Source organism: Sander lucioperca, chromosome 24, assembly GCF_008315115.2.
Source record: "Sander lucioperca isolate FBNREF2018 chromosome 24, SLUC_FBN_1.2, whole genome shotgun sequence".
NCBI classification, from domain to species: Eukaryota; Metazoa; Chordata; class Actinopteri; order Perciformes; family Percidae; genus Sander; species Sander lucioperca.
In genome coordinates, this window is record NC_050196.1 from 1,286,802 (window position 1) to 1,301,661 (window position 14,860).

At 41.4% G+C, this 14,860-nt stretch overlaps 1 protein-coding gene across 1 annotated transcript; it reads right to left on the bottom strand.

Moving 5' to 3' along the window:
- Nucleotides 1-1,133: 1,133 nt before the first annotated feature.
- LOC116048625 (PI-PLC X domain-containing protein 1-like) lies at nt 1,134-14,194 on the bottom strand. Its single transcript, XM_031297813.2, has 7 exons — nt 13,928-14,194; nt 10,715-10,851; nt 10,491-10,616; nt 8,292-8,447; nt 7,965-8,077; nt 7,629-7,699; nt 1,134-1,904 (listed from the first exon to the last, which is right to left on the bottom strand). Exons 1-7 carry the CDS (start codon nt 14,040-14,042, stop codon nt 1,582-1,584), a joined length of 1,041 nt encoding a protein of 346 aa, XP_031153673.1. The 5' UTR covers nt 14,043-14,194; the 3' UTR covers nt 1,134-1,581.
- Nucleotides 14,195-14,860: the final 666 nt, after the last annotated feature.

Below are 14,860 nucleotides of genomic sequence, written 5' to 3' on the forward strand. Positions count from 1 at the left end.
CCTGCACTTCAACTTTCTCTCGCTCTTGCTGGCCGCGCCACCGACGGATGGCATGGACTCACTTGTATCTAAGTGGTGCGCCTGGCAGGAAGCCTGGTCATCATGTGATATGAAGGTTTAGGTCGTTTTATCTAGCTAATTATTATTGTTAAATATTATTCTTAAACGGACCACTTGTGGGCCATCGTCAAAGAAAAAAGGTGAAAAAAAAACCTGGACAAAAAAAGGGCACTTTGGCCTTGAGGTGCAAAAGGGGCAGGTGCTCAAGCACCCATAGCCCCCCCCCCCCTGCACGTGCATGGGGAGGAGAGTTATTTACTTTTAATACTAATAACTACATTTTCCTGATGATACTTACAGACTTTTACTAAAGTAACATTTTCAACGCAGGACTTTTACTTGTAACCGAGTATTTTTACAGTGTGGTGTGTACTTTTACCAAAGTAAAGGATCTGAATACTTCTTCCAGTGCTGAATATACATGACCAATGTTTTAAGGGCAACACTCACCAAAGGTACCTTGTATCATTGTCTGTGGGAATGTGAGCGTCAAATTACCTCCTCCCCAATACCTGTATTCCCTAAAACTATGTATTCTGAGCATTTACCCTGATAATTGTGTACTACAAAATAGTACTGCTATTAGTTAACATAGTTAATTTTATTGAGCATGAATAAAAAAGGAACAGGAAGACAACACAAGGGTTAAATGCGACATACAGTCAGTATTCACATGATCAGACATGTTTGAGAGGTAAAATAATTATTATACCATGGTCTGGGTGAATACTGGATTCTGATTGGCTGCAGGGTGTCCATAAAAAAGTGACGTACGCCTATTAAAGGAGTTCTGGTGAAACTGTTTACTGTTCTAAATGAATGCACTACGTTAAAACAAAAAAGGAAATGTGAATCTGTTATTTTCAACACTGTGTTGCGTTCAGTGCCTCGTCCTCTGAACGCGCTGATGGCGCCAACACACACGCTGCAGGAAGTTACACTCTGAACACCACAGGATGGTGCTAACACGCATGCTGCAGAAAGTACATTACACCGCCCCTCTGAACTGACTTTGTTTCACAGCGATTAACGTTATCTCACATCCCGTTCGCTGTTCAGGTCGCTACTTCAGGCTGCGGCCGACAGTAACGTTACACATAAAAGTCGTTATATTGTTTTGGGGACTATGACATGGCTGATAGCTAGCTTGTCTTGTTGTTCAACGTACTGTCAAATTAGTTTTACTGACTGCCATCTGTACACAATGTTATTGACTTTGGTTCCTGCTAGCATAGCATTAGCTTTCTGGCTCGTAGCTAAGTGAAGGGTTCTACGAGCTGAGTGGACTATATAAATATCTCCCGTTGCTAAGGGAGGCAAGTTGTATCTAAGGTCCTTCCTATTTCCTGGAATAGTGAACAACGTTTGCATTGCATAAGAACCTTATAGGATGGGAATGATTGTTCCAGGTATTAGTCAAACCGTCGGGCGTCACCAGGGGAACAGAGTTATTGTTTGGAAAAAACAACCGGAACGCAGCGCAGAAGCGCCCAGTGGAGAATCAGAGTTTGATTTGTTTTCCTATGTCGGCTCTCCAGTCTGTTCGCTATGACAACAGCCAATGACATGTGAGCAAGATGCTCGCGGCATCCTGCAGACAGGAGGCGTCGCCGGCAGCAGTTTGTAGTTGAGGCCAATCACGAGCGAGCAGAATGGACTGACGTCCACAAAGTCGCAGCAGAGGATGTTGACCCCGCCCGCCTGCCGTCCCGGCTGCTGCTCGCCCGCCCAGCGGAGCAGAAGGGATAGAGCCCTTGTCGTCATCTTCCTCATGTCCTGCAGGGGATGGAGAAGGACGTACGCAGCGTCTTCTGTCAGGTTCAGACCGCTGACGTAAAAACCAGCTGGAAAACAAACCATCAGGAAACCAAATCAGTTTTTTTTTTTTAGATTCTTTTTATTAAACATTTTAGTTATTTCAAACAGAAACATATTAAAACAAAAGCAGAAACAATATTTAATAGATTTAATAGTCCAATCTGAGAGAAAACTCAGATTGGACAGATATTTATTAAAACAGCACAGAAAATAATATTAATAACCATATCTATGGGCATGTGGATAATTTACATACAGCATCTCGTCATATGGTTGTACCTACATTTTATCCAGTTTGTGGTTATGACCTTTTAATCTTCAGACAGTTTAAAATATTCTCCCATTTTTTAAACAGGTGCGATTTACCATTGAGACAATACCTCAATCTTTCTAGTTACAACTTAAGATATCAGAGATTTCCATATCTGAATAGAGGGGGCATTGCTACCAACCCATTTGACCATTATAGCCTTTCGAGCCAGCATTAGGAGAAATTGAACAGTCTCTTTGTGAGCTCTCAGAGGGTCAGGTATAAGCCCCAGTAGGCACATGAGTGGGCTGAGTGGGGCTGTCTGTCCTATCACCAAACTGATTTCACTGCATACTGCCTGCCAGAATACCTTGAGGTTCTTGCACTCCCAAAGACAGTGGTATCTAGTGCCCTTAGCTGATTTACATTTAGGACAGTTCGGAGAAACACCTGGAGTGTACTTACTGTATATATAAGGTGATATGTAAACATTATGTAGAATATTGAACTGCATTTCTTTGTATCTATTACAGATTGAAATTCTAGAAGGCAGTCTTACTATTTCCTCCCACGACTCAGAGTCAATTGACATTTTAAGCAGCATATTCCAATTTGTTCGTAAGTGTTTCAGTTTGTCTACCGTTAGAGTCTGTAACTCAGAGTAGAATCTAGACACAAAACGTCCACGTTTCCGACAGTCCAGTAGAGTTTTTTCAAGCAAGTAACAGTTCGTTGGTAGCTCCAGGGATCCAGTCTTTGATTTTACGTAATGCCTGATCTGGAGATACTTGTAGAAGTCTTTGGCAGGTATATTATATTGAAATCTTATATCTTCAAATGTCTTAAATTTACCTTTGTCCCACAGCTCATACATTCTCCTGATACCAGCTTCTTGCCATGACTTGAGATTGAGACCAGCGCCCTTTGCTGTTAAATCTGGGGTATCTACCAGAATTGCAAAAAAGTTAAGAGCCTGAGACTTCCCAAATAATTTCTTCAAAATACTCCATGTATTGATAACATTATTAATTAGGTAATTGTCTTTAACAGCAGGTTGCAGTTCTCTTGCACGTTTATCTAATAAGTTTATAAGACAGAAGGGTTGGCTAGTTACTTTTTCAATCTCAAGCCAAGGTGTCACATCATGTTCAGTTGCCCACTCTGAAACAATTCTAGCATGAATAGACAGTACATAGTTCTCAATCTTTGGTAAGCCCCACTCACCCTGTTGCTTTGGAAGTTGTAAAGTATCCATTTTAAGCTTAGGTTTTCTATGTGCCCAGATAAAGTCTGATATCAGTTTATTAATGTCCTTAAGATCATTTGGATTCAAAAACACAAAAAGCATTGACACTGGATAAGAAATTTTTGGAAGTAGTACCATTTTAGTAAGGTTAATCCTACCAAGCATTGATAAAGGAAGCTTTTTCCAACTTGTAACTTTTTCTTTTATGTGACTAATTAAAGGATTGATATTCTCCGCATACAGCTGACCAACTCGGTGTGATTTTTATTTCTAGATACTTAAATCCTTTAGGTGCGCAGCGGAAAGGTTTAACATCAGCAGGCTCGACATGACCACTGTTTGTTAAAGGCATTATTTCTGACTTTCCAAAATTTACCTTATACCCCGATATTTGTCCAAATTCTTTAATACAATCAATCAATGTCGGAATTGATTTATCAAGATCTGTTAAAGTTAAAAGAATTTCATCGGCATATAATAAAATTTTGTGCTGTTTTGTTCCTATTAAAGTTCCCCCGATATTTATATTGAGTGTTCAAAAGATGCATTGAATACTCTCTGTAATAATTTATTAATCTTGCCTTTCAAAACCTTAAAAAACTCAACAGGATATCCGTCAGCTCCAGGGCATTTGCCCGATTGGAGTGATGAAATGGCTGTATCAATTTCTAACAATGTAATGGGACCTTCCAGTAAGTTAGCCTGGTCTTCAGTTAGTCGTGGTATATTCAAGCTATTTAGAAAGTAGCAATCCTTTAATTTGTCACGGTCAGTCTCAGAACTATACAGTTCCTCATAAAATTGTCTAAAACGCTCATTAATGTACTTATTATCCATATGTCGCTGACCATTCTCATCCTTAACTGCCGAAATAAAGAATTTTGGGGGAGCATTGTTTGCTAGCCTTGCCAAGAATTTGTTTGAAACCAAATCAGTTTAAAACAGGGGGGGGGAGGAGTCAAACTCAACTTCACTAAAGGGCCAGACTGGAAAATAAGAATCACATTGACACGTAGAGTTTAGAGTCCAGAAAGAGCGACAAAAAAACACAACAAAAAAGGGGCAGAAATGCTGGAAAAAATGTTTAAAAAAATGTTTAAAAAAATGCAAAAAAAATGTTGACAAAAACTATGCGGGCCAAAATTTATTAAGAACCTTATTTGACATGCGTGCTAGATCACAATTAATGAGGGGCCGGATCTGACCTGCGGGCCTTGAGTTTGACACGTGTGGTTTAAAAAAAATCAGTAAGGGAAGTGCCGCTTAGAAATACTTATATACTAATATTTGTATATTGTTTTTTGTGACAAACATAGAACAATTACAACAGCAATAGTCTCACATTGCCAGACCTTCCTCCACAGCACTGCGGAGGAGGGTCTGGTTAGTCCACACATGCTCTGGTTTATTGGCATTTCTTTAAACCAATCACAATGGTCTTGGGCGGCGCTAAGCGCCGGACAGAGCAACGGTGCCTCTGCTAAATAGACTCGGGAACTTGTTTTGGTGGAACATGTGTACGTTCAAAAGTAGTTTTAGTCGTGTGAGAGAAAACTCAGATTGGACAGATAGTCTAGCTAGCTGTCTGGATTTACCCTGCAGAGATCTGAGGAGCAGTTAACCATAGTCCTCACAAATCCACCAGAGGTTAGAACGCCAACACAAAGACAGAGGTCTTCCTCATCGGTGAAAAAAAGGACATGGGCGGAATATCCGGCGGCAACGGAGCAATCCCGAAAATGAAACGTGGTGGATACAGACCACAATTGCAATCCCTAATTATGTAAAGTGAGCTTCTCAAGAGCCAGACTTGTCGTTTTTCAACCAAATATTCAGTGAGGGACAACAGAGGGCGAGAGAGAGAGAGCGCCAGGCGTGCAATAGACAGGTTTGAACCATTTTTCCTTTCTGTAATTGTTAGTACACAATTATCAGGGTAAATGCTCAGAATACATAGTTTTAGGGAATACATGTATTGGGGAGGAGGTCATTTGACGCTCACATTCCCACAACAATGATTCAAGGTACCGTTGGTGAGTGTTGCCCTTAAAACATTGGTCATGTATATTCAGCGCTGGAAGAAGTATTCAGATCCTTTAATTCAGTATAAGTACACACCACACTGTAAAAATACTCGGTTACAAGTAAAAGTCTTGCATTGAAAATGTTACTTAAGTAAAAGTATGTAAGTATCATCAGGAAAATGTACTTAAAGTATTAAAAGTAAAAGTACTCATTGCAGAAAAAACTGGAAAAGATAAGAGTTGAAAGCGTAAAAAGAAATGCTTCAACAAGCGTATTTTAATTTTAAATTTAATTTATTACTGTTTATTGATCCCCAGTGGGGAAATTACAATTTACACTCTGTTTGTTAGAAATCACTACACACAGGCCTGAAATACACACACATGCTCAGGACCTAATCATGCACAAATGGAGAGATGTCAGAGTGAGTGGGCTGCCGGTGCTGGACCAGCGCCCTGAGCGGCTGGGGGGGGGGGGGTACGGTGCCTTGCTCAAGAGCATCTGGCAGCGCCCAGGAGTTGAACTGGCATCTCTCCAGCTACCAATCCACACTCTGTACTTTGGTCCGTACTGGGACTTGAACTGGGACTTGAACTAGCGACCCTCCGTTTCCCAACCCAAGTCCCTACGGACTGAGCTACTGCCACCCCGTTTAAAGTGTCAAAAAAGGAGAAAAGCGTCCAAAAAAGGGTGTAAATCGTTCTGTTTAATGGTCTAATCCAGAGATCTTCAACAGGGGGTCCGGGACCCTTAGGGGGTCCTCAGTGTTACTGCAGGGGGGCCCCAAGTTATAGTTTAATCATAAAAAGTTAATGTCTGAGAATTGACAGACATACTTTCTCGATTTAAAATTCCAGCAACAATCGCTAAAAACAAAATCACGGTCCTCGCTAACCTTTCTTGGCTTTAAATTATTCACCGTTGGTGAACACAGTTGTTTTGCCAAAGTTAAATTGCATGCTTCCATTATGAGGAAGTCAAACTTGCGGTTTCTGCCATAGGTCTGTCAAGGTGGTTGTAAACAGCCGTGGCCCGATTGCCTGGTCCTCCGGTAATGTTAGCAGTTATGGCGTGTTAGCATGGCGCCGTTAGTCAGGACCAGTCAGGATCACTTCACTGGCTGTGTCTTAATTATTAGGGCTAGGGTTACTCTAACTCGGGTACTCCATATAATTCAATGTGAGTACACGAATGTTGAAATGACTGAAAATGCCCGTCCGTCCCTAGTAGCCGTGATCAATTAGCCTGAAGCTAATGCTTACCTGTTCAGGAGAAAATTAGCCAACTCGGTGTCCTTTTGGGCTCTAAGCTGTCTCCATCTTTCAAATACATCTGCAATATTTACCTGGGGTTTTGTTAGAAACATGCCGGTTCTTTTAGGTCTGGTAGAATCTATCTCCGTTGATCTGTTTGTTTTCTGCTTCCATGGCTGTACTAACATTCCAGCTGTAGCGCGCTGGGTTTACGTGTTTACAGGTATATCTGGCAACCCGGCCTGGCTGTCAGACTGGGCAGTTGATAACAACACACAATCACACATTACGTCACGGAACGAAAATTTCAAAAGGAGAAAATACTGGCATTAGCATTGTTGTCAGAAAATATAGTATTTCAACTTAGCATGTTTCCTTAATATCTGATGATGAATTGTGTATATATATATATATATATATATATATATATATATATATATTTATTGCATATTTCACCTTTAACTACAGTACTGGAGTAAATGTACTTACTTACATTCCAACACTGTGTACATTAGGATTAAATCGATTTAATTTAACAGTAGTGATGTTGAGTAGTGATATAAATTCTCATTATCCAATTACACTTGAGTACTTTTTACTCCACGTTTGTTTAACAGCTATAGAGACTGATTGCTTATAAGTTTTTGTGTTTAGTAAAAACATATGATGCGTTGTTATAGATGAAAGTACCCAACATTATAAGAAATAGTTAAATTTGCTTTTATCAACTTCATCATTAAAGTACCATTTACATATTGACACACAAATATTAATGATTCAGTAACAAGGGCCTTTCTGCATGATGACCTTTTGTACTTTTTATATATTTTCAGTGCATTTTGTTGCTAATACTTCTGTCCTTTAACCGCAGACCTTTAACTTGCGTGTTTTTTGAAGTGTTTTTGTAGTCTAATATTGCCCGTTATATTGTTACTTATTTCAGTAAATGATTGGAATTCTTCATCCACCTGCGTACCTGGTCTTCCTCTGTGCTGCTGGTCCTCCAAGTAGGCAATCACCCTCTTAGGATCTGTGCTGTCGGCGTACCTGAAGATAGAGCTTGTTGTGTTGCAGGCAACATCTTTGCTTTAGTGTGAATGCCCACTAAAGCAAAGGTGTTGCTGTGGAAGGTTATTTGGAAGCCAAAATTAGCAAAACGTGTTTGATTCTGCAGCTAGCATTGTGTGACAATTGTCGGCTTCAGCTTGATTTTGTTGCATAAGGATACAAACACGGTGGGAAAACGCGTATATAGCTTTATATTAGAACTATTAGAGACACAGACCTAAAGCATCCCTGTTGTGTTATTTACCAGTAAGGTATTCCAGTCCACAGCTCGGGGTGCTGCAGCACCATCTGCTGGTTGCCATAGGAAACAATGACCTGCTGGCCTCTGGACCAACAGGAACGCAGAGTGGGAATGTCCTGAATGGAAACACAAGTGCACAGTAAGTATTCCAAATCTTTAAAACTACCTTCTTTTTAATTTACTCAACTGTTAACTCTGATTCCTCCAAGCTCTAACCCATAAATACAATTTACAATGTAAAAAAAACGGCACAATCCTCACATTTGAGAAGCCGGAAGCAGCAAATGTATGACATGTCAGAATCTCGGACGTTCTTCCGGCAGAGTTTACCTGTGAGGAGCAGAGTTTCTTTCCGAACAGCGTGATGATGTACTCGGTGAGGTTGAAGTGATCTTCGTCGGTCAGCGATTCGAAATGCGAGCAGGAAATGACTACGATCTCTTTCGGATGAGTGTCCAACCAGATAGCCAGTTCGTCCAGAGCCTCCTGCAGACACACACAGACACACAGACACGCAGACACGCAGACACACACACACACACACACACACGCGGGTGAAAACGTTAAATGATTTTATCAGATGTGCCTTTCGTTTAGACGGTGACGGCATTTTTGGGGCTTAAAAACACAAAAAAAGTGAAACCACCCTCCAGAGTGGAAATCTTAAAAACGCTACACCGTCGCATTCCCGTCTAAAGGGTAAAAACGCACTGTGCGTGTGCGTGCATGCGTGTGTATGTATGTGTGTGTGCCGTATGTGTGTGTGTTCATGTTAGTTAACAATTCGTGGGGTCCAAAAACCGGGAATACAGTATACTTGTGGGGTCCCGACAGCTTTGTGGGGCCAAAATGCTGGACTCCACAACTTTAAAGGGCTGTTTGAGGGTTAAGACTTGGTTGTAGGATTAGGGTTAGAATTAGGTTATGGTTAGGGTGAGGGTAAGGGTTAAGGTTAGGCATTTAGTTGTGATGGTTAAGGTTAGGGTAAGGGGCTAGGGAATGCATTATGTCAATGAGACTTACACAGCGACTTTTAGAAGTGCCAAGGTCTAGATATAAACGGTGGGGTGACCAGGCTTTTGCAGTTGCTGCCCCGAGACTCTGGAACAAGTTACCCCCTGATATCCGCACTATTACAGATGGAGCTCTTTTTAGGTCCAAACTTAAAACGCATCTGTTTAGTCTGGCTTTTAATACGTAGCAGTGGTGCGACAATTTCATTCTTCTGTTTCTCTGTAACTATTTCTGATTTTACATGTTCTTTCTTTATATTGTATGATATGTGTTTTTATTCTTGGTTTCGATGTTAAGCACTTTGGATACCTGCTGGTTGCTGTAAAGTGCTATATAAATAAAGTTTGATTGATTGATTGAATGACGGGTCTCCACAAAGATAGTGCCATGCACTATGTGTGTGTGTGTGTGTGTGTGTGTGTGTGGTTGTTTGACCTCTTTGTTGGGTCTGATCCCTCTTTAAAGGGTATCTACCATTTTTAACAATAACAATCTGTAATGTAACCCTACAGACCTATGGGGCAAATGTGCATTGTCAGTTTGGTCCACTAAAAGTGCTTTATTTCTTGCTGACAGGCTCAGATTATTATTCTAAGTGTCTGACAACATTATGGAAAGGATCCCTACAGAGATAGACCTTTTTAAAACCTCTTTAAGACCTTTCTGTTTAACCAGAAACAGCTCTGAGGTCGCTAGCGCTAAACCCACCAGACTCCATTTAAAAAAAAAATACTTTATATTATATTGTATAGAGCCAACATATTTTCACAGGTAAATCGGTAAACTATGTGTTTATTTCTGCAGCGATCTTGCTTAATACTGGACTAATGTCAAAGATTGTTCCCATCAGTCACTTAGACACAAAAACATAGGAAAATCCAGGTTGAAGGTCAATGTGTGCGCATGTCTCGGTGTGTGTGTGTGTGTGTGTGTGCGAGCCCGTGTGTGTTTGTGTGTGTGTGTGTGCGCCACGTGTGTGTGTGTGTGTGTGTGTGTGCGCGCGCCACGTGTGTGTGTGTGTGCATTGTTTGGAGCAATAACTCCACCCCCTCGTCTGTCCAGACAAAATTGTCAGCTTTTGTTGTTCGCTCCGCGCTACTAGGGAGAGGAGTAGAGGGAAGGTTCTACACAGGCGGTGTTATGTGGCAGCGCTTCACACTACCACCTAGCCGCCTGGTGTGCATACATCGAATTTCACGCAGATTTCCCCCCCCCAAAACGCTCGTCTAAACGTGGAATGAAAAGTGAGAACGCAATGCCACTTTTGCGTATTCTCTTCAGATCATTTCCGTCTAAACATAGCCGGAGTCCTTTGCAGCGGCCCGGGTTTTAATCCGACCGGGTTTTTCTCCCATCCAGGAATGCTGTGTGGACTAGCCAGACCTTCCTGTGGAGGAAGGTCTGGACATGCGAGACTACTTCTCAGTAGCTGCTGTAACTCAAGTCTTTTCTTGTGGTTGTGTGTCTGTGGTTCAGTGTTAATCCCATTTTAAACTCTGGACTGAGTGTGCATACCTTCACAGTTACGAGTGTGTAGATGCCGTGGGCGAAGAATAATTTGCTGCCTCCTGCTGGCTTCCTGGCAATCCGCAGGTCCAAGAAACGGATACCGAGATCACACTGATCACTGAGGACCGATTGCTACACACACACAAAAAAAAGAGAATAAATATGATAATAATTTCCCTGCCCCTAACTTGGGGCTCGACTAACAGTAAGGTACGTGTGTGCTCCTGTACCTGTGTGGTGGCCCAGCGGTAGACACAGGGTCGGGTCCAGCAGGGGAACAGCCTGTCGATGACTCGGAGGAGACAGGGCTGTGATCTCAGGACCGGAGAGGAGACATCCAGACAGAAAGACATGCTGTCATGGCTCCCTGTGGTGAGAGACGGACAGCAGTCAGCAAGGGTGTAACTTTTGGGTTCAACATTAGGGGGGGTTGAGATCTCCACCTATCTAGCGAAAATGTTTGTTTCAACATTAGGGGGTGAAAAATTATAATCGGGGGGGGGGTCTGGGTCGTCCCCCAGGAAATTTTGAGCATCAAGCGCTTCATTTTTTTTCCATTTTTATGCAGCAATTTGTGTCTTTTCTGCATGCAAATGTCTTTATTCGTGTAAATATTATCATTATGAATGAATTAAAGCTCTAGTGTGTAGTTTCTGTCGCCCCCATGAGGAACTCTAAGTAATGACAACAACACTGTCGGCGCGTCCACGTGATACAAGCCTTCCGTGATCGCGCAATCAACTTTTTCGGCTGCAAAACATTACATGTGTTTCGGGATGTTTTTCTGAGGAATTATGCACATCTTAACAACAAACACACAAGCATTTTTAACTCTGACTTCATTCCCCCGGTCAGTTTTCATTATTGGGAGGGTTGTAACCCCCCCCATCCCCCCCATAAATGACGCCTATGGCAGTCAGACATAAAGTATATGCCCCAAAAGTGTGTGGAAACCCCTGTCAGGGTTCAAAGTTTAGTTGTTTTTTTTCACCTGTCCGGTCGGACAAGTGAAAACAAAATTCTACTTGCCCAAAGTCAATTTTTACTGGCCATTACGCATATTGTTTTTTTCAGAAAAAAAACATCCGCAAAAAAACATTTGAAATAACGTTTGGGTGAAATAAACCTGTAATACTATAAGAAGGTTACTTGGACAAAAGTAGCCTAGTATTTGGGTGGAATCAACCTTTAAAACGTAATACTAGGATCATGAATCCTGCAGGTCATGAGTCCTGCGGTACTGCGGGAACATACTAGGGCTGGGCAATATATCGATATTATATCAATATCGCTATATGAGGTAGTGTTGCACGACACTGCGAATATCAATATTAATTTTGATATTTTTAAACGTATGTAAAATTACAAAAGTTACGGGAAAACGCATCAAAATAGATTCATAACAAATTTAACAAGTTTTCTTACAACACAAGGCTTATTTCAACCGACGGTCATATTGGACTGGTCCAACATGAATATATAAATAAATAAATAAATAAATATATAAATAAGGACCATGTCTACAGAACAGGCCAGGTTCTACTGGTTGGACAGTATAAAATACTGAAATATGCATACACGTCACATGGTACGCTCCATAGGGTTTGTCACGTAGTGGCCCCGTGTGTTATGGTTTTGGTGTTTTGTCTTGTCTTATTGTAGTCTGTTTTCCTGTCATTTTGGTAGTCTGGTTTTCTGTCATGTCTTGTCTCCTTGTGATTGTGTGATTTTCGGTCTTGTCTTATGTTCTGTTTCCTGTTTTATTTTGATAGTCTGTTCTCTGTCTTGTCTTGTCTAGTTTTACTCCCTGTGTTTTCCCGCTCCTGTGATTGCCTGATGTTTTCCACCTGTTTCCCAGCCCTTGTGTCACCTGCCTCTTGTTACCTCGTTACCCTCTGTATTTAGCATTTGTGTTCCCCTTGTCCTGTGTCAGATCATTGTTTGTTCCAGTTAGTTTGTGTCTGTGCCCAGTGTGTTTGCATCAAGTGTACCAGGTTTGGATTCTTCCCTGTGTTCTCTCTTTGTTCCCATTAGTTTGCTGTTAGTTTGTTCCTCGAGTTTTCATTATTTTTGGAATTTAGTTTTTGCCTGCTTCCTTTGGATTCCTTTTGTTGTTTTTGTCTGCCTCATTTTTTGGATCTCCTGTTTTATGTGTTTCAATAAACCCTCGAGCTCAATCCTTCCCGTGCCTGCCTGCCTTTGCCTCTGCATTTGGGTCCACCTATTTCCCCCCTGAACTTAACACCGTGCGCTGACGTGCACTAACATGTGCACGTGGCACGGTAACTGGCCAATGAAACATGATCATTACAGCGTTTCAAGCTCTAAAATCAAACACAACTGAGCCGGACGGGACGCAGCGCTCCACAAAATAAACTAAATATTGCATACTTATTGCGACACTTTAGATATATTGCGATAACGATATTGAGTCGATATATCTTGCACTCCTAATATGAGGCTAGATATTGTAGTAGAGCGATGTAATTAACTTAACACACCAGACTGTTCTAGCTGTTCTATTATTTGTCTTTACCCACATAGTTATTATATCAACATAACGAATGATTATTTATCCAAAAAAAAAATATTGCCACAATATTGATATCGAGGTATTTGGTCAAAAATATCGGGATATTTGATTTTCTCCATATCGCCCAGCTCATACCTGTCAAGTATCCAGTTTTGGCCGGGAAAGTCCCGTATTTTACCCTTCTTTCCCGCCGTCCTCCCATATTAGTATTTTCCCGTAAATCTCCTGTATTTTAACCTGCGTTATTAAAAAAATAATAATACCTCCGGCCCGGGCAGAGTAAAAAAAAAAAAAAACATTCCCAATCTGAGCTCTGTCACTAGCCTCGCGATAACTGCCACCTGCAGTAGCCTACTACAGGTACTGTAGGTGGCAGTTGTCACGAAGTTAGTGTGTGAGGTCAGATGAGTGACAACGCAGGAAAAAAAAAAGAAAAAAAAAAAACAGAGACGGAAGGCACTCCTGCCAAAAAAACAAAACCCTCAAAATGTAAGGGATACTGGAGTTTGGTTGGGGTGGTGGGACTGCTCGTGGTGGGCGCTGGAAAATTTCCCTTATTTTCAAATCCAAAACTTGACAGGTATGACCCAGCTCTAGAACATACTATTGCATGAACACCCAAAGAGTCTCTCCCATATTGGGCCTGACTCCTGCAGGGTCCATACAATACGCTGATGTATGAGGGGCTGAGCCCCCCTACAGGTCTGATCCTAGAGTCGCCCCTGCGCTGATGCCCGAACCAAACGGGCAAGTGAGTTGTTATATTTACCTGCCCGGCATGGCGTTTTAACGTTAGTTGCCACCGGCCACCGAGCAACCCTTATTTTTGAACCCTGCCTGTCCAAAATAAAAGCCCAGTTTGCCCGACTTCCCCCCCAGTCTCCCCAGTGTTTCTGTGTTTCTGTTTTACCGGGTATGGCCAGGTTCCACAGCGGGACATCCAGCAGGCGCTCGGGCAGACTTGACATCCAGTCCGGGTTCCCTCCGACCTGTAACGTTAACCGCTCTTCGTCTTCCATGTTCATCACCGTAAATCAGTTGCTGGTGTACTTCTTCGCTACTCAACTAACGTCAAACATTTACTGCTTTCATGACGAAAGTTCCTCGTCCTCGCTGTTTGTTTATAATTGCTTCCGGTATATCAAGCGTCTAACATATCAAGCAGGCGCAGCTAAACCAAGCTAGCACTTCCTGTGACATTCTTCAAAATAAAAGCGGCATGTAACGCGACGGAAGTTCGTTTTCGAAACATTTTTTTTTTTTTTTTTTTTAATGATTAAACCTTTCATTCAACAGAACGGAAGTCTGATGTCACGTGAAAAGGGCCTATTGCTCTCCGTGCCATCCAGAGCCAGTCTGTATTGGACTCTCCTGGTGAATTTTAACAGTATAATATTTAAATATTAATATAATTTTTTAAGCAGGTTGGTTATTTGGGGTTTCATCCACTTTTATAAGTGGGGCTTCATTTACTCAAACATAATAGCTATTTTTGGGGCATTTTTAGGCCTTTATTTTTTTTTGGTTCCCTTGTTTGTTTTGGCCGTGGCATCATATCTACGAATATACCTACAATTGATGCAATTAAAGCTAATAAAAGACATATGTATTTCATTTTCACTTTTGTCTTTTTTTTCTCCCCCCGTCAAAATAAAAGACTTTCAGATATCTCGTCATGATATAATCTTTAATCCCTATACATATATCTCCCTCTGTAACATTGCACATTATCATTATCATCAGTTTTGGACAGAACAGACAGATGGCGTATTTTGGTCAGATCACAAGTAAATTAATACAAAGAATCAATAAATAATAGAAAAAATTCTTCACACAATCACAT